The sequence below is a fragment of the Crocuta crocuta genome, unplaced genomic scaffold (genome assembly GCF_008692635.1).
Source record: "Crocuta crocuta isolate KB4526 unplaced genomic scaffold, BGI_CrCroc_1.0 scaffold68, whole genome shotgun sequence".
NCBI lineage: Eukaryota > Metazoa > Chordata > Mammalia > Carnivora > Hyaenidae > Crocuta > Crocuta crocuta.
The window spans coordinates 2,291,659-2,309,706 of NW_027532426.1; the positions used below are offsets into that span (position 1 = coordinate 2,291,659).

The 18,048-nt window shown below is 54.7% G+C and overlaps 1 protein-coding gene across 1 annotated transcript; it reads left to right on the forward strand.

Annotated features, from left to right (window-relative positions):
- The first annotated feature begins 10,994 nt into the window (after positions 1 to 10,994).
- Positions 10,995 to 17,982, forward strand: NR1D1 (nuclear receptor subfamily 1 group D member 1). Its single transcript, XM_077779368.1, has 8 exons — positions 10,995 to 11,082; positions 13,778 to 14,113; positions 14,385 to 14,473; positions 14,578 to 14,722; positions 15,101 to 15,741; positions 16,044 to 16,229; positions 16,758 to 16,968; positions 17,651 to 17,982. The coding sequence occupies exons 1-8, from the start codon at positions 11,052 to 11,054 to the stop codon at positions 17,848 to 17,850; spliced, it is 1,839 nt and encodes a 612-aa protein (XP_077635494.1). The 5' UTR covers positions 10,995 to 11,051; the 3' UTR covers positions 17,851 to 17,982.
- The last annotated feature ends 66 nt before the right edge of the window (positions 17,983 to 18,048 follow it).

An 18,048-nucleotide genomic window follows, 5' to 3' on the forward strand; every position in this document is an offset into this window, starting at 1 on the left:
AGGGAATGAGAGGAGTCTAGGGCACCTATTTTCAAGGGAAACGGCCGAATAGCGGGTTAAGCTAGAACATTAAAGACTAGGGACACTTGCTCTTCTATAACTCAGAATCTGTCAACACTCCCATTACCAGGTGCTATTTCCAGAGGCCCGGGTTTAGTGGAGGAAAAGGGAGGGGCCCCGGTGGAGAGATGGAGGGAGACGCGTTGGGCTCCTCCCCCTGCCCAGCTGCAGTTCCAGAGTTTCGCCACACCGGGGCTCCCGAGCTCAACCACAGCCCCAGAGCGACGGAGAAAGAGAGAGCACCTCCAGAGGACAGCGTTGAGACGTCACTGACAACCCTGCTCAGAGAGGTGACCTGGAGGTCATCTGCTGTGAAGCTGCAGACCCTCCGCATGGCCGTTGAGAAGGCGTCCAGCCTCAACTCTCTCTCTAAAAGGGACTTGTGGCACTGGGAACTAGCTCCCCACCTCCTACCCTCACCCTCATCTCTGTGGTCATTTCCTCCCCCACGTGTTTCCTTCCCTTCTCCCTGTCCTCGGGGTGGGAGCACCACCACCATCTCCCCCCAACCCCCTCCCCGCCCCCCAGCCTGTCAGAGTCCCGAGGAATGCTCTTACCCTGGCTGGGTGCCAGGCTGTGGACTTCCTGGGCTTTGGGGGTGGGGCTTGGCGGAGGGGAAGCCCTTTGGGGAGGAGAGCCATCCAGTCCTGCCCTGCCTTGCGAGTTCTCCCCCTCACGAGCTCGTGCTTGCTTGCACGCCCTCTCTCTTTCTTTCCCTCTGCTAAGTAAAAGGCTCATCTATCATTCTCTGTCACCACCACCTAATTCCCCCGCTCCCCCACAATAGCATTTCCTTGCCAGGGCAAAACATCCACAATCTGGAGGCGATGGGCATGCTAAATACTGTGGTTTATAGTGAGAGAGAGGGAAAACACCTATTTCAGAACCTCCCTTCCTGTGCCAGGACCTGTAGCTGGAAGGAGAGGTTCAACCACCAGGATCCTGAGGTACGGGGTTTGTAAATGGTAATTCGGTTGTGGGGCTTCTTCTGGATCCTTCTCAGAACCTCAGATCTAAGGAAGTACATGGGTCTCTATATAGTAAAACTTGGGAGTGGATTTCTGTGTATCTAACCACCTCTACTCAGCCCTCATATCCTGAAATAAATCAGCTGAAATCTGAACTCACTGGTCCACATCAAGGCCAAGGTAATCTTTCCAGCCAGCTGCAGCAGACGGGGGTGGGTTCAGCAAGAATGGGGAGCAGGCAGAAATCACTTCCAAATCTAGTGAATACAGACCAGGCCTGTCAGAGACCTCTGGCTCCTATCCAAAGGGTCACTGCCCAGAAATGTTTTAGTATTCGAGGTTTGGATTGTCTTCTGCTGTTGTCCACAAATACAAAGTGAGAACTCAGTCCCGCAGTACCCCCTGCCTTGCGGTCCCTCAGTGCCACTTTTGCAGCCTGTCTCCCTGACGTCATCTGCAGACCTGTGCCAGATTCCCAAGTTCCTATCTTGAAACCTCAGCCCCCACACCCAGGGCCTAGGGGAGAGCCGATGTAGGTCACTGCGGCTGAGCCTGCAGGGCTGTCTGCTCCTTGAGCCCAAAGCCTTTCAGGCACAGAGAGGAACCCTTGCAGAGAGAAGTGAGAGAAAGGTCTCTGTGAGAACCAGAGGAAAGCATATTCCTCAAAAAGTGAAGCAGGGAGAGGCCAGGAGTCAATGAGTCATGCTTGAGACCATAATGGGAGCTCTGGTCCTAAGGGGCAATGTGTGATGGAGGAGAAAAGGCCAGAGGAGAGGGGCCATGCCTCACCCTTGTTCTGTTTGCCTCTGAAAGGGAGCCCTTCTGATCTGATGTCCAGTCCCCCATTTCACTTTGGTTTGGCGCAGGTTTCATTCTCAGGAGCCTCTGTGATTTGCCGTGGAGACCCTCTGCTTCCTCTGGTCACAGTTTCTGGGTCTCAGGAAGCTGCAGTAGGCCAGAATTGTCCCCACCCTCCCCCATTGAAAGACTTTTCCTGCTTGTTATCTGTTAAACTCATTTTGCCTGGGGTACTTCCAACCCTCTGGGACCTTTTTCCTTTTCTTGGCCCTCCCTACCCCTGTCTCTGAGATCCCCAGGAGTGTGTGTGTGTGTGTGTGTGTGTGTGCGCGCGCGCGCGCTCATGTTCTTTTAGTTATGCATGGGGAGTCAAGGACCTATGGCTCTGACTAGCTTGGGGTTCCCATGGCCAGCAAAAATAGACAAGGGACCAGTTTCTACCTCCAACCTCAATACCACAATTTTTTACCTCCAATTTATCTACCTCCAATTTAAACCACAATTAACCATTCTAATAGGAGCCTCAGGACAGGGAGAAAAGTAGGTAAGATGGAGAAAGGATATAATAATTACCACCCTTGCCTTCACTTCCTTTATTCTTCCCTAGTATCTTTCCCTCCCTTTTCAGAGATCAGTCCCTCATCCTCCTACTATTTACCTGCTCTCACTTCCAGAATCCTCGCACACAGTAGGCACCCGATAAACACTTTTTATACTGAGTCAAACTGAATCAGGCCGTGCTCTCCAGCTAAACTTAGATGAAGAAGCACAAAAGGGGAAGGTGGGCATTCCCCAGATCCTGGGCTAAATCCTGCAGGACTGACTGCTAAGGGACAAAGACCTCAGAGCAGTGCTTCTCAGACCTGAGCGTGCATCTGAGTCACCCGCAGGGCTGGTGACAACCCAGATTGCTGGCCTCTACTGCCAGAGTTTCTGATTCAGTCCGCCTGGGATGGGACTTGAGAATTTGTAGTCCTAACAGGCTCCCAGGTGATGCTGACCCCACTACTGATCCTGGACCACCAGTGGATCCTGAGAACCATTGCGTTTAGGGTGGTCGCCCCAGTGCTCACCATGGGGATCTGGTTAGTTTCCAACATTACATAGTTTAAGAGGAAGAAACAGGTGAGAATTGGAAACACGTGACTCCTGCTCAGCCCTCAACCCCAACATGTACAGGGATCGATCTAAGAAAGATAGTGCAAGGGCGAGAAGAAGTCTGTGTCGGACTGATTATCTCTTCTATGTCGTTTAAAATAGTCTATCGGCTCCATCCTTGTTGAAAGTCACTTCCCAAAAACATGTTTTGCAGCAGCAGCAAAGGAGCACTAGGAATTTCCTGTGGCGAGGCAGCACCAGCGTGGGGAGGGGAGAGGCAGTGCTGAGCGAGAGCCTTCCCTTGGCTCGGGCAGGGCCACGTGCCCCACCCCCTCGCTTGCACATGTCTCCGCCACCACCGCCGCAGCAGCCCGGCTGTTTATGAGCGAGTTGTTGTGGTAGAAATGGAGCAGGCTGCACATGCCCAGGCCATGTGACCCGGCAGCCCGCGTGAGCCTCGGCCGGCACAAACACCCTGGGCCCTGTCCTCCGCGGGCCAGAGAAACAGGAGAGAAGATGAGGAAGGAGCCAAAGGGCACTAGGCTCCCTTCTCCTTATCTCCGGGCTCTTTATCCTGCTTCTGCCTCTTTTTGTCTCTCCTGAGCCACTGGGGGAGCAAATACCCAGGAAAGAAACAAGGTTTCCCCAGGCATATTCTCCTCCCAGGCACCCCCTTTGGTGTTTATACAGCCCAGAGCCCTAGGCCCCAGGTGAACAAAGGGGCCTCCCCAAGCCGAGAGCGCAGAGTGGCCACCCTACCCCTGGAGTTGATGTGCCAGTGTCAGCCCGGTGCTCAGACTTGGTTTCTCTGCAGCCTGCGCTCCCCAAATCAGGCTGCCTGGTCCCCTCTTTCTAGGAAGGAGGATGCCGCACAGAGATGCAGCAAGTGCCCATTCTAGGATTAGAACAAAGAGAGTTCAGGGCCTCGTGGGGTCAGGAACACGAATCAGGGTTCTTTCGGCAGCAGTGGTCTGTGGGACAGGAAAAGGAAAGTCCCTTTGCCAATTGGGGATAGGGAGGAGCTGAGGGCGGGTTGGGGGGTGGGGGGATCTGGAAGAACTTCACACTAACCCCCGTCCAGCTGGAGAACAAACACTAGTGTGAAAGAGAAGCTCAGTTCCCATCCTTTAGGGAAGTGTCCCCTCCCATCCACCTGGCCCTCCCAGCCTTCTCTTAGGACTAACCCCAAACCCCCACTTCTGCCCTCTGCTCCGGCCCCCTGCCCGTGACCCCATTTCTGAGCAGCAGCGCCTCTAGCTGGGATGTGAGACCGTGCTGGAGTCAGGCGGACAGTAGGTTACCAGGAACAAGCAAATGAAGCGAGCACGACCCACATTTCCTCATCGCACCAAAACTTCGCAGATCCTGCATTGCAGAGCTAGCGTTTTTGTTTTTTTTTTAATCTCTGCTGGGCCCCTACACACGTCTGCATTTTTGCAACCAGCACAGATTTTTTTTTTCAGGGTGCAAACTGCGCATTCTAATGAGCCAAAGCTCCTTCCTGTGGCATTGAAAATCTCTCTGGCAAATTGCTTCTCCCCCCTTCACCCCCCCCAATTTAGAAGAAGGGGAGGGATCCCAAATTCGCAAAGTCGCATCCTCTCCTTCTCCTGCACCCCTCCCCCAAGATACTGCAGTCTTTCCGGCCCAACTCACAGCTGCAGACCAGGGGAGAGAGGGAAAGGATGGGAGGAGGGAAAATGAGCTTTCCTTCTTTCCATGCAGGCTGAGCTGGAGGGGCGGGGGTTGCTTTTTTCCTGGGCAGCCCATCACACCCTCCCCTTCCCTCCCCATCCCAGCCAGTGTTTATATAAGCCTCCCAGAAGCTACACATGGCCCCTAACGTCTGCCCAGGCCATCGCTCCTCCGAGGTCCATCCTGCTCACGAGGACTGTCATGAGCCTCTGGCCTTCCTGGGCAGCTACGTGGAGATCTGCAGTGGCCCAAGGAATGGGGAGACATTGGCTAAAGAGAGAGTTTGAGCTAAAGCTTGTGGTAAGAGGTGGAAACAGAGGCAGGAACACAGGAAATCCCCCCCCCCNACTTCCCTGCGTCTTCGTCCTACAGAGGCTCAAGGACAGACAGCAGGCCTTTGCAGGACCTGGACCTAGAAGAGAAAAGCACTAGTAGGCTCCAGCAAAAACATGGCAAAAGTTGGACAGTTGGCCTTGGCATGGCATGTGCTGGATGCCACCACACCCTAACCCAGGGGGAGGACCCCCATGCCAGAAAGAGGGTGCTCTGAGACCTAGTCTTCCCCTGCCAAGGACAGCCCATGCACCTCCTGGATCTTGTGATGTGAATGGAATCCTGGTCTCTGAAAGGAGAACCCTGCTTCCGGTTCCCCAAAGTATCTACTGCAGAAGCATTGGCCTAGGATGGTAGATGGCTTTCGAAGGGCTGTACTTAGAAGTGCACATTGCCCAAGCAGATAAATGGAGAAGTGGGATGTTGTTTCCTAAGTGCTTTGTACACAACTTCTTTAGAGGCTTTCCTCACTCTCATTGAACTAATCCATTCTTTTTCATTAAAAAGAATTTTTAATGTTTTTATTTATTTCTGAGAGAGAGACAGCGTGAGTAGGGGAGGGCCAGAGAGAGAGAGAGACAGACAGAATCTGAAGCAGGCTCCAGGCTCTGAGCTAGCTGTCAGCACAGAGCTCCATGTGGGGCTTGAACCCATGAACCGTGAGATCATGACCTGAACCGAAGTCGGACGCTTAACCGACTGAGCCACCCAGGCGCCCTATTCTTTTTCACTTTTCTAATTAAAAATTTTTATTTTATTACTATTTTTTCCAACACAGTTATTCAACATTTATATACATTACAAAGTGCTCACCGCAATATGCATAGATACCATCTGTCATCATACGAAGTTATATGAACCAACCCACTCCTAATGCATCCCCTGAAGGAAGCACCATGGTGCTTTAAAGGGCCCTGGCCTCCCTCCCGCCTCCCCTTGTCACCAGCCGTGGATCCCAAAGTCCGAGGTCGAGAAGAGGGCTCAGCTGCCTGCTTCAGTGACTCGCCTCCGTAGCAGTCTACGTGGAAATGTGTTTGCTGTCTGTTGTTGTACCCTATCCTGGCCCCTGTCTACCTTTACAGCCACATAAGGAGAATGTGGGAGGGAGAGAGGGGAGAGTATAAGGGAAAAGGAAATGTGGCTCTGGGAAGGTGAGGTACTTATGGGGGCAAGGGCAGGGCAGCTTCAGGTGTCTCTTATGGCTGACACCCCACACTTCCAAGTAGCATTATTGCTTAGGAAACACGAGGATGCGCTTGCTGCTCAGATGTGTCTGTGTTTCAGTCGAAGTGATCATTCTCTCCGGGAAGGGCAGTCTTGCTAGTGAGAACAGTTGTATCCTCAGACCTGGGGTCAGATTTCCAACACTCCTGTCTTCATTGTGACATTGACAGTGGTAGTTGCAAGAGAGTGCTGGGGGAGCTTTAGCCTCTCCAAAAATCTCCATTTTTTGTTGTGACATCTTCTTTTATTTTTATTTATTTTTTTTATTTTAGAGAGAGAGTGCATGAATGTGCGTGCGTGCACACACGATTGGGAGAGGGACAGAGGGAGAGAGAGAGAGAGAGAGACAGAATCCCAAGCAGGCTCCATGCTCAGTGTGGAGCCTGACGCAAGGCTCGACCCACAACCCCAGGATCATAACCTGAGCCAAAATCAAGAGTCAGATGCTCAAATGACTGAGCCAACCAGGTGCCCCCTGAAGTGACATCTTCTCAATCTGCTGTGTTTCACTCTAAATACAGCTTTAAGACAAATCAGCTAGCATCTGCCTCTTCCCAGGTCAAGCTAACAAATGTCTCAAAGCTTCAGGTTCCCTATCTCTAAGATAAGAATGAGACCTGCAATACTGTGTCAATATGTATATAAAATGAGATAATATATATAAAACACTTAGCACAGTGCCTGGCATACAGTTGATGCTTAATACATGCTTATTATTTCCTCTCCTTGGAGAAAGGAGTAGTGAGGTAAGGATAGAATCTGAGGCAAAACACATCCATGGAACCCAGCCCTGCACCATGCTTCACCCTCTCTTTCTCCAGTTCCCCCAAAGAACAAATCAGCTGAGACTTAGACCCTCCTGTGCCATGTTCTTGAAATTCTCCCCAAGATATCAGTGCTTTGGGTGGGTGAAGAAAAGCCAGCTGGCCCTTTGGAGAATAGGAAAAGATTCTAGGAGGGCAAGGCATGAGTCTCTCCCAGGCACATGGCTACTTCCCTGATTCTGGGGCATCCCCAGGGTTTCTGACCCAGGTTTGCATCACCTAGGCAGGGAGGTTACTTCCCTGGGCAATGGTTTGCTTGGTGAGAAAGGAGGGGGAAGGGAAGGCACCTACGGAAGTCTGACCTGGTTTCCAGCAAGGACCCACCCTCAGTCAGTCAGTCAAGCAGTCAGCCTAAGATTTAGGCCACACAGGATTAGTACAGGCATTGCCCTGTTACCCAGAACAAGACACTGGGCAACGAGCACAGATCCTGGATCAAACACACACATCTATGCACACTCACACCATTCACACTTACACACTCACACGTACAGTTTCTCACTCACGTGCATACTCTGACTAGACTTTAGAGCTCTTGATCCCTTTTCCTTCCTCTGCTTTCTCTGTGCTGTCTACTCTCCACCGCCCCTAGTCCAAAGAAATCCAGGAGAATTAAAGACATATTTAGGAACACATACACTCACACACAAGATTCAGTCCTGCCCCCAAATGGTGAGGTCAGTCCCCAGAATCCCAGACTCTGAGAAATCTGAGTAGAAGTGTGTGCAACATGGAGCCAGGCTGTGCCTTGCTGTGCCGGGTCTTCAATATGCATCCATTCCACACAGTTCTAGTCTAAGCACTGTTTATTAAGAGTCCAGTTCCTTCTTGGACTGAATTTGGCTATAGGCAGAACAGTATATGTATGTGGCTGTGTGTGTGTGTGTGTGTGTGTGTGTGTGTGTGTGTGTGTGTGTGTGTAGAAGTGAGCTGGAATGTCTGGCTGGCAAGAGGGGAGGCTGTGTTGAAATGCACCTGTTATCTTAAGGTCAAGGTTGAGGTCAAAGAGAGGCCAAAGCTAGATTCTAGTCTGGGTCTCCAAAGGCCAGACAACTCAGCTTTTTCTCCCTCCCTTTGGTGCCTCTAGGTCCCATAGGTTTCTGTCTTTCTCCCAGTAGCTGCTGACAGAAAGAGAAGAACAGGGGGAATAGGCTAGAAGCTTCTGGAACCACGGAAGAGTCTTGCCTCTTGATTCTTCTATATCCTTCCCTCCGATTGTAGAAGGAATATCCCAAAGTGACCTCTTTGTCAGGGAAGAGAAAGGGGGCCCTATAAGAAGTGCTGCAGAGGAAGGAGGGAGCAGAGGTAGCCCCCCCTCCTTTGCCTCCTCCCTCCCAGCCTCCTCCCTCCCAGCCTCCTCCTTCATACCTCACTTAGACTGCAAAACAACCCAGCTCCTTGCCAAGAGTTAGGCTGACTGAATTTCAGCTCTCTCTGCCTCTGCTTCCTCTTCCCTCTCACTGGCTGCAACGTCAGGGAGAGTCTTGACCCCTGGCCCTTTCCCTATAGGGGAAAAGACCAACAAGTAGAACAGGGGGTGGATGGGATCACAAGCAAAGAACAGAGCTGTGGGCCTCAGGGAGGGCCCAGGACAACTGGGAATGTGCTGGTGTTGGTGCTGGGGCTGCTGGGGCACTAGAGGTCATGCCCAGAGCCCTGATTTTGAATCCAGCCCTGGCAGATACTTGAGCCCTGGCCCTGGTTCTGATGAAGAGTCAGGAAGGGCTCAGAGAGAATTCAGTCCTGGACTAGGCGGCTTACCTCCGAGAGCTTTCCCTCCAAAGCCCAACAGGAGCGGGGGAGGGGAGAAGGCTGGGTTCACAACCAAGTTTTCCTGAAAAGCCTCTTTCCCCGTTTGTTCTAGCCCCTCCCAGTCTCTCCCACGCTGTGCTGCAGATTCCCAGCTCTGGGCCAGAAGGCCAGGGCAGGCCAGGGAAGCGCCCACTGTCTTTTCTCTCCCACGTTTCTGGGCAGGGGAATAAAACAAAAGCCCAGACCATTCTAAGGAGCCCCTTTTAGGGAGCGCATCTTCCAGGAGTCAAAGGGTCAGTAATCGGGCCAGCTACTCAGTCACCTCTCAGTCAACCTCACGGCCCTCTCAGTTCCTCTCAGTTCGCTCAATTCCTCACTACCCAGCTTCCTCCCTCCTTGGCACCCACACTCCTCCTTTTCTCTACCTCTTTGCTGACTGTCATGTTTCCAGGCGTCCATCAGTGCTGCTCCGGGAGCTGTCTGTGAACAAGTGGGGAAGAGCTTCCTGTACAGGGAAAACCCTCCTTCTGAAGGACTGGGACAGAGGAGGAATTAGCAGGAAGCAGCAGGTGGCTCAGGCTCACTGGGCTGCATGGAGAAGGGGCCCCCATTTCTCCCCACAGTCCAAGTCCTCAAGCGGGAGAGACCGGTTTTCACCAGTGGGGCAATTGCTGCTTTGAAGGGGCCATTTCTAACCCCTGTTCAGTGTTTTCCTGTGTGTCTGCCCATCTCCCTGATGTTTGGGAGGGCAGAGGGAACCAGGAATGAATGTCTTACTTTGGGTCACCTACTTCTTCTAAGGTTCATTTTCCTCTTACTAAGGAAAGGATACTGAGGAAGGGGTGTGGTGGTTAAGATAATCTTCGTGTTCCCTCCTCCTGAGTTCCCTTCTGTGGGATCTACATGCTGCACTCAAGCACTGGTGGTGGTGGTGGGGAAGTCACTCTGCCCCCAGACCCCTGCCTCACCTCAGCCCCATTACTTTAAGATCTCAAAGCACTTTCACCATAAAGTTCCCTTCCCTGGTCCTTTTTATTTCCCAGACAAAAGGAAATGACTCACCCCAAAGTCACCTCGAATGAGTGAGATGGTGTCATACAAGCAGACAGGGAGTCCCTAGAGACAGCCTCACCCGCATGGCAACTCCTCCTCCCTTAGGGGTGTTCTCCCTAAGGAGAGTAAAAGGAAAAAGGGGTCACATTTCCATTGGGTCCCTGGACTTGGCCCTGCAGCAGAAATTCATCTTAAGCTCTTGACTTTGGGGATATCTCCCTCCCCTACCGGTCATATCTCCCTGTGTCACAAGTAACCTCAGGGCGAGGTCAGTCCGGCAATCACGTGAAGCCCTCACGTTTGCAAGGTTTGCAGAAAGAGCCTGTTAGCTTTGATCTCCCTGGGAGCAGCCAAGCTTGCCAGTCCCTCCCCAGGAATTCACATGCTTCTGCCATACAGGCTCTCCAAACACGCCACCCAGACTCTTCAGTGCACCCCACCCGACCCGGCCCTTAGCTCCTCCCCGATCCCAGCAACCGCTTTTGTAAAGCAGAAAGGGGGAAATGTACGCAGTCCGCCCACTTTGCCAGTGGACTACAAATCCCGACAGGCTCGGCGTTACGCAGGCGCACGGAGCTCAACGTGCCTGCTGCTGGAAAAGTGTGTCACTGGGGCACGAGGCGCTCCCTGGGATCACATGGTACCTGCTCCAGTGCCGCGTGCGGCCCGGGAACCCTGGGTTGCTGGCGCCTGCGCAGAGCCCTCTGTCCCAGGGAAAAAGGCTGGGGCAAAAGGCGGCTGAGATTGGCAGAGTGAAATATTGCTGCCGAGGGAACGTAGCAGGGCACACGTCTCGCTTCTTTGCGCCTGGGTGCCCCGTTTCTCCCCATCATCTACTTACTTCCTGACTGCAACCTCTCTCCCTCTGGGACTTTTGCACCGGGAGCTCCAGATTCGCTACCCTGCAGCGCTGGGGAGCCGTCAGGCAGTGGCACCCGGTGCGCTGCAGAGACCCGATCCTCCTTGCTACCTTCCAGCTAGAAGAACTACAGCAGGGTGATTCCCCCTCCCCCACACTCTGCTCTTCCCATGCAGAGCAGACCTCCGTTGCCTTTGCGTCCTACCCTTCTGCAGGGCTGCAGTCAGGCCACCCCAAGACCTTGCTGCAGGGTGCCTCGGATCTTGCTTGTGATCTGTGGGGTCCACTCCCCGCCCTCAGTCAGTGTCCACGGGGCGAAAGCAGCAGTTGCAACCTTCAGTCTGTGTCAAGGTCCAGTTTGAATGACCGCTCTCAGCCGGTGAAGACATGACGACCCTGGACTCCAACAATAACACAGGTACTGAGATTCCTTTACTATCTTCATCCTTTGGCACTGTCTCTTTACTTCCATATATGCCTTAGAACAAGAGGAACTTTTTAAGGGGCTGGGGACGCTCTCGGTCTGGGGATTTGCTAGCATAATGGGGACCATAGGCTGGGATTTCTAGAGCGAGTTATTCGTCCTGGGAATGTGCCCGGAGGCTCCCCACCACCACCTCTCAGAGTCCCAAAGCTCCTTTCAGCCTGATGGACTCGGATCCCGGGCAGGAGGAGATGGAGAGCGGGTATGTGTGGTAAGACGCACAGTTTAGAGGGACTGGGAGCTTTGGAGCAGTGCCCCAAACGCCCCTGTTTCCCCCTCTCCCCCCCCCCCAGCTGTGGCTTGCCTGACCTTCTCGGAAAGAGGATCCCCTCCTTCCTCTCTTCCTCTCTCCCTAGTTCCTGCAAGCTCAAGGGAACCTGAAAAGCAGTGGGGCGACAGGGGCTTCAGGCAGGAGGGGCTGGGGGAATGGGTCGCATCTCACTGGGGAATCCTCAGTGACAGTAGGGAGCGGCACTTGAGGAGCCAGCCGAGTGGTGCTCGGCCCCAGGGAGGACACCCACAGCGCCCGGGAGGCCCTGAGGGCTCACATGGCTGCGGAGCCGGGCCCACGTGCTGCGTTTGTTTTCATTCAGCAGAAGCCGTGGCCGCCACGCCATTGGTTGTTGCCTCCCGGCCCCGTTACATAATGAGCTCCGCCCCCCCCGGTCGCCTCGGCAACGCGTGTTCCCTTCTCTCCTCCCCTCAGTTGCCCCGGCCGGGCTGGCGTTTGGGGCCCAGCCCTGGACCCGGAGGCCCAGGAGGGGCGGGGCGGGGGTGGGGCTGGCGCTCCCGATTGACGGGAAGCGGAGGGCGGGTCCTCGAGTTCCGGGGTTCCTCGTTGGGGAGCCACGTGCAGGAGGCACACGTGGAGTGAGGACGTGAGGCCGGCTGAGGGCCCGGCTCCCGCCCCGCCCCGCCAAGATCTGGGTGAAGCTGGGCTGACTCACCGCCCCCGCCTGCCTCTTTTTCCTGTCCGCCTGCCTGGGGCGAGAGGGAGGGGGGACCTTCTCCCCATTACTGAAGCAGAGTAAGATGGAGCTGTCCCTGACCTCTCATGGCCTCGTGTTTACACTCCTCAGTGGTACCTCACATTTAGCCACCCTTCTCCTCCTTCCTTTGCTCTTTATTCTGTTTGCATCTACTTCATTTTACTGTCTTTAGACTCAGTTTTGCCACATTCCAAATTCTTCCCGTTCCTGGAGCATCTCTTACTCTTGCAAACACTGTCTTAACTCCCCACCAAGCAAGTAGCAGTTTGTCAGCAAGGACGTCCCCAGAACAGCTACATCCCAGAATCATAACTGAAAGTCTTCTTTGTGTGTGTCACAGAAAAGAAAACTGAGACCCAGAGAGGGGAGGTAACTTCCTCCAGGTCACAAATCAACTTGGTTCTGATAGATCTAGATCTAGAACTAGGCTCTTTTGAGCATGCCCCTCACTTCCAGGTTAGAGTCATGTTTGGATGAAAGTCTTACTCCCTTTTTGGGGATGGGTGAACTAGGTCAAGTTCATTTGCCACCAAATAACATGCCATCCCCCCCACCTCTGCCCTGAAACTGTAGGAGCTGACCTGTTGTGCAACTATTTTATTGGGAGCTGGGTTCACCCTGACCAACCTTGAGCTATTTTAGGGTTGCCCTGCCCAGTCACTGTGTGTCAGTGGGTGAGCAAGACATGTGCCTCTGGATACACGGTGACATGGCTTGTGTCGGCTCCCACGTGTCCTAGGATCCTCCCTTTCCCACCCCACCCGTGGCAGGCCAAGCTAGGTACTTGGCAAAGTTGTGGCAGGCAGGTCACCTTTTCTTCTGCTAATACCACGGGAACACAACCACCTGGTTGACAGTGTAACCAGAGGGCCGAAGTCCCCGAATGGCCAGAGAGCCAAGGTCGTTGTCACCTGGCTGAGAGATCTGGAAGGGAAATTCCTAAGCCCTAGGCTGGACAATTTGTTTTTCATGTCCACCACCTGCAACGGGCATTGCTCAGCTTTTCCCAGACGCGGAGTGACACTTGCTCTTGGAGGCCGGGGGCACCAGCCTGGGCAGGTTCAGTACCTTCAGTACCTTTGGAGAAATGGCTTCCAGTTGGGGGGGGAAATGTGACTGCCTTACTCTTGTAAGACCTTCCTCTCCTCAGTGTTGGCTAGCCTGCCCCACATAGTCTTATCCCTGGAATGGTCTTGGTGTTAAAATCGGCAGCTGTTTTTTGGGGGGTGAAACTGGGCATTCTGAATGGGTCTCAGCTGCTCATTGCATCCTCAGGTCTGCTACTAACGATTAAGTCATTAGCTAGCTGCAGTCTGTATTCCCAAGGAAGGCTTCCAGGGCAGGGGGGTACATGTATGAGATGCCTGCAGAGGTCACGCCTCTAGGGAGGCACCTCACACCCAAGGCAGAAGCTGAGGGTCCTGGGGTGTCGGTTGGCCATGTGGTATCTGGTTTGTGTTGGGGAGTTGCTTACTGTGGCTCTTCCTGGGACTCCCAAGATTAAGGGTTCCGCGGTTACCTTCTGAGCACGCAGCAGTGGGAGGTAGATGCGGGATGAGCAGGGGTGGTGCCCTGGGACCAAAGATACGTGGCAAAGATACGTGGCGCTGACACCCCCTTCCCTTGTGTTCTCCTGCCAGGTGGTGTCATCACCTACATTGGCTCCAGCGGCTCCTCCCCAAGCCGCACCAGCCCCGAGTCTCTCTACAGTGACAGCTCAAATGGCAGCTTCCAGTCTCTGACTCAAGGCTGCCCTGCCTACTTCCCGCCGTCACCCACCGGCTCCCTCACTCAGGACCCAACTCGCTCCTTTGGGAGCATTCCACCCAGCTTGAGTGACGATGGCTCCCCTTCTTCATCTTCTTCATCATCATCGTCCTCCTCCTTCTATAATGGGAGCCCCCCAGGGGGTCTACAAGTGGCCCTGGAAGATAGCAGCCGAGTGTCCCCCAGCAAGAGCACCAGCAACATCACCAGTGCGTACATTTCCAGCTGATTTGGGGGAAGGCGCCCAGGCCTAGGTCGCCCAGGCCTAGGTCGGGACTTTGTGTTCGCACGACACGGTTATTCCCAGGGCCTACCCTGGCCTTCAGGGGTTTCTCCTAGAGTTGCACCAACCGCTGTCCAGCCCAGTCTGGATACTGGAGGAGCTCCTCAGCTTTTCCCCTAGAATCTCCGGCCCAGAAAACCTCCACATCTCCGGCCAGACGGCCCTCCTGCTCACCCGCTGCCCCTCTCTTCCCACAGAGTTGAATGGCATGGTGCTGCTGTGTAAAGTGTGTGGGGACGTTGCCTCGGGCTTCCACTATGGCGTGCATGCCTGTGAGGGCTGCAAGGTGAGGCAGGTTGGGGGTAAGGGCAGAGACGTATGACCTCATCTCCCCGGACGCATAGGCCTGACCTGGATGGAGATGTTCACCAGATGCCCCTGTCCTTCCAGGGCTTTTTCCGTCGGAGCATCCAGCAGAACATCCAGTACAAAAGGTGTCTGAAAAATGAAAACTGCTCCATTGTCCGCATCAATCGCAACCGCTGCCAGCAGTGTCGCTTCAAGAAGTGTCTCTCCGTGGGCATGTCTCGAGATGGTAAGGCAGCACTGTTGCCCCGCAGAGCGTTCCCACGACGTCCCCCCCCCCCATTTCCTTCCACCCAGAGTTTGAGTTAATCCCTCCCTTAAAAAAGTCCCGGTGGAGACACGTCAGATGTCAGATTGTGGGTCTCCTTTGCGTAGGGATGCCCGTCTTGCGTCTTCTTGGATAAACATACTTCTTTACTCTTCGTTCCTTGGGTCACCTCCTACGGCAGTCCCTACTTGGAAAACCTCCTTGAGGGGCGTGGCCTTGGTTTTAGTTTTGATGTGGAATCCCAAGCCTTCAGGGCCTTGCCCTTTCAAGAGGAAGGAAGGAAGAGAAGCGTGTGAGTGTGTAGGAGAACTTCCTGACGCTGCTCTCATCCTGTCACAGCTGTGCGTTTTGGGCGCATCCCCAAGCGAGAGAAGCAGCGGATGCTTGCCGAGATGCAGAGCGCCATGAACCTGGCCAACAACCAGTTGAGCAGCCAGTGCCAGTTGGAGACCTCGCCCACCCAGCATCCGACTCCCGGCCCCATGGGCCCCTCACCACCTCCCGCTCCGGCCCCTTCACCCCTGGTGGGCTTCTCCCAGTTCCCACAACAGCTGACGCCTCCCCGATCCCCAAGTCCTGAGCCCACAATGGAGGATGTGATCTCCCAGGTGGCCCGGGCCCACCGAGAAATCTTCACCTATGCCCATGACAAGCTGGGCACCTCACCTGGCAACTTCAATGCCAACCGTGCATCTGGCAGCCCTCCAGCCACCACTCCACATTGCTGGGAAAGCCAGGGCTGCCCGCCTGTCCCCAATGACAACAACGTTATGGCTGCCCAGCGTCATAATGAGGCCCTGAATGGTTTACGCCAGGCCTCCTCCTACCCTCCCGCCTGGCCCCCTGGCCCTACCCACCACAGCTGCCAGCAGCCCAACAGCAACGGGCACCGTCTGTGCCCCACCCATGTGTACCCAGCCCCAGAAGGCGAAGCACCTGCCAACAGTCCACGGCAGGGCAACTCCAAGAATGTTCTGCTGGTGAGGGCACTGGGGGTGAGATGGGCAGGGGGCCTGGGAGACTCGATTTAGCATAGGGCAGCTGGGTGTGCCCGGAGGCTAATGTGGGGATGTCCTCTTCCTGGGGGAGGACGCTCAGCCCTGCAGTAAGGGCACTGCCTGCAAATCCCTGATCTCCACCTGGCACCGGATTCTCCTTTGCCTAGAAGACCCATCCTCCAGGGCCACAGCCTGGGCAGAAGCTGGGGTCCAGCCCTGCTGGGGGAACCTCCCTGAGCCAGTCTGGTTGATAATCCCCCTCCCCACATCCCCTCCTCCTCCAGGCATGTCCCATGAACATGTACCCCCACGGACGCAGTGGGAGAACCGTGCAAGAGATCTGGGAGGATTTCTCCATGAGCTTCACGCCTGCTGTGCGGGAGGTGGTAGAGTTTGCCAAGCACATCCCCGGCTTCCGTGATCTTTCTCAGCACGACCAGGTCACCTTGCTTAAGGCGGGAACCTTTGAGGTGAGTGACCCTTTGTGCTCCCTGCTCTTGACCTTGGGAAGGATCTGGCAGAAAGACTTGGTATCTGGGGTAGGGAGGGGCTCTGAAAGGCTTTGGAACTCCAGTATCTTTGTCCTGGAAGACTCTGACCACTGCAGGAGGGGGCAGAATCCCTTCTCCTCCTGCCTCGGGTTGGCTGGGACTTTTGCAGTCTCAGCTGGGGTCTTGACACATCCCATTACCTGAAAATAACCCCTTAGGGCACTTTGCTACCCACGTTCTAGGCAGGAGCAAATGAACTTTGGTGAGCTTTTGTGACCTTGCCCAAGGTCACAGGTAGTGACAAAGTTAAGACTCAGTTTCAGCCCTGCTGGATATTAAAGCCAGGGTGATGTTCCCGATCCTTCCATCTCTCCCCCACCCCTCCCCAACCTTTCCTGAGAAATCTAAGGCGGTACCAGTAAACCCTTTGGAAAACTTTAGGGCCAATGTGGTTAAGTGCTTCTCCCACCCCACCCAGGGTGACGGTCCCTGTCCCCTCTCCTTTAGGTGCTGATGGTGCGCTTTGCATCGCTGTTCAACGTGAAGGACCAGACAGTGATGTTCCTGAGCCGCACCACGTACAGCCTGCAGGAACTTGGAGCCATGGGCATGGGGGACCTGCTCAATGCCATGTTTGACTTCAGTGAGAAGCTCAACTCCCTGGCGCTTACCGAGGAGGAGCTGGGCCTCTTCACTGCGGTGGTGCTTGTCTCTGCAGGTAGGTCAAGCTCTTGCCTGAGCCTGACCCCGGGTGGGGGGTGGGGGGGAGGAGGCGGACGCAGTTCAATTCAACACACCTTTTATGGAGTACCTACTCTATGCCAGGCCCTGCACCGGGCACTGGGAATACAGACATGATTCAGACACAGTCTAGCTGGGGAGACAGACTCATGCCCGACTAATTATAAAACAGTGAGATAAGTGTCACAGTAGAAGCATGAACCAAGGGCTTTGGAAGCACAGACAACTATTTCTGCCTGGGGGAGCTGGGGAAGGAGGTGACACTTGAGTGGGGCCTCAAAGGACAAGTAAGGTATTGCCAGGCAGAGAGGGGGAAGGGCATCCCAGGCAGAGGGAACTACAGAGCAAAAAGCAAGGGAGCCTGGACGTGTTTGGCCTGTTCAGGGAAGGAGAGTGGCCTTGTGGGATGGGAGGTGACCAGCCCTGCTGAGCCCGTGCTCCCAGCTCTCAGCTGCCTCGTGCTCTCGGGGCAGAGGCCTGGGAGAAGGAGTTGCGCTCCCCTCCTCCTCCTTCCCCGTGGGCCCTTCGAGGGGCTTCAGGGAGAGGCTGCACTGGCGGCGGCCATGTCCTCCTCCTCCTCCTCCTTCTCGAAGACCTCCTCCGGTTCCTCCTCAGAGGAGCTCGGGGAGCCTGCCTCACTGCTGTCGTCTTCCCCACAGACCGCTCGGGCATGGAGAATTCCGCTTCTGTGGAGCAGCTCCAGGAGACGCTGCTGCGGGCTCTTCGGGCTCTGGTGCTGAAGAACCGGCCCTCGGAGACTTCCCGCTTCACCAAGCTGCTGCTCAAGCTGCCGGACCTGCGGACCCTGAACAACATGCATTCCGAGAAGCTGCTGTCCTTCCGGGTGGACGCCCAGTGACCCGCCCGGCCGGCCTTCTGCCGCTGCCCCCTTGTACAGAATCGAACTCTGCACTTCTCTCTCCTTTACGAGACGAAAAGGAAAAGCAAACCAGAATCTTATTTATATTGTTATAAAATATTCCAAGATGAGCCTCTGGCCCCCCGAGCCTTCTTGTAAATAACTGTCTCCTTCTCCCCTCACTGACCCTCCCGTCCT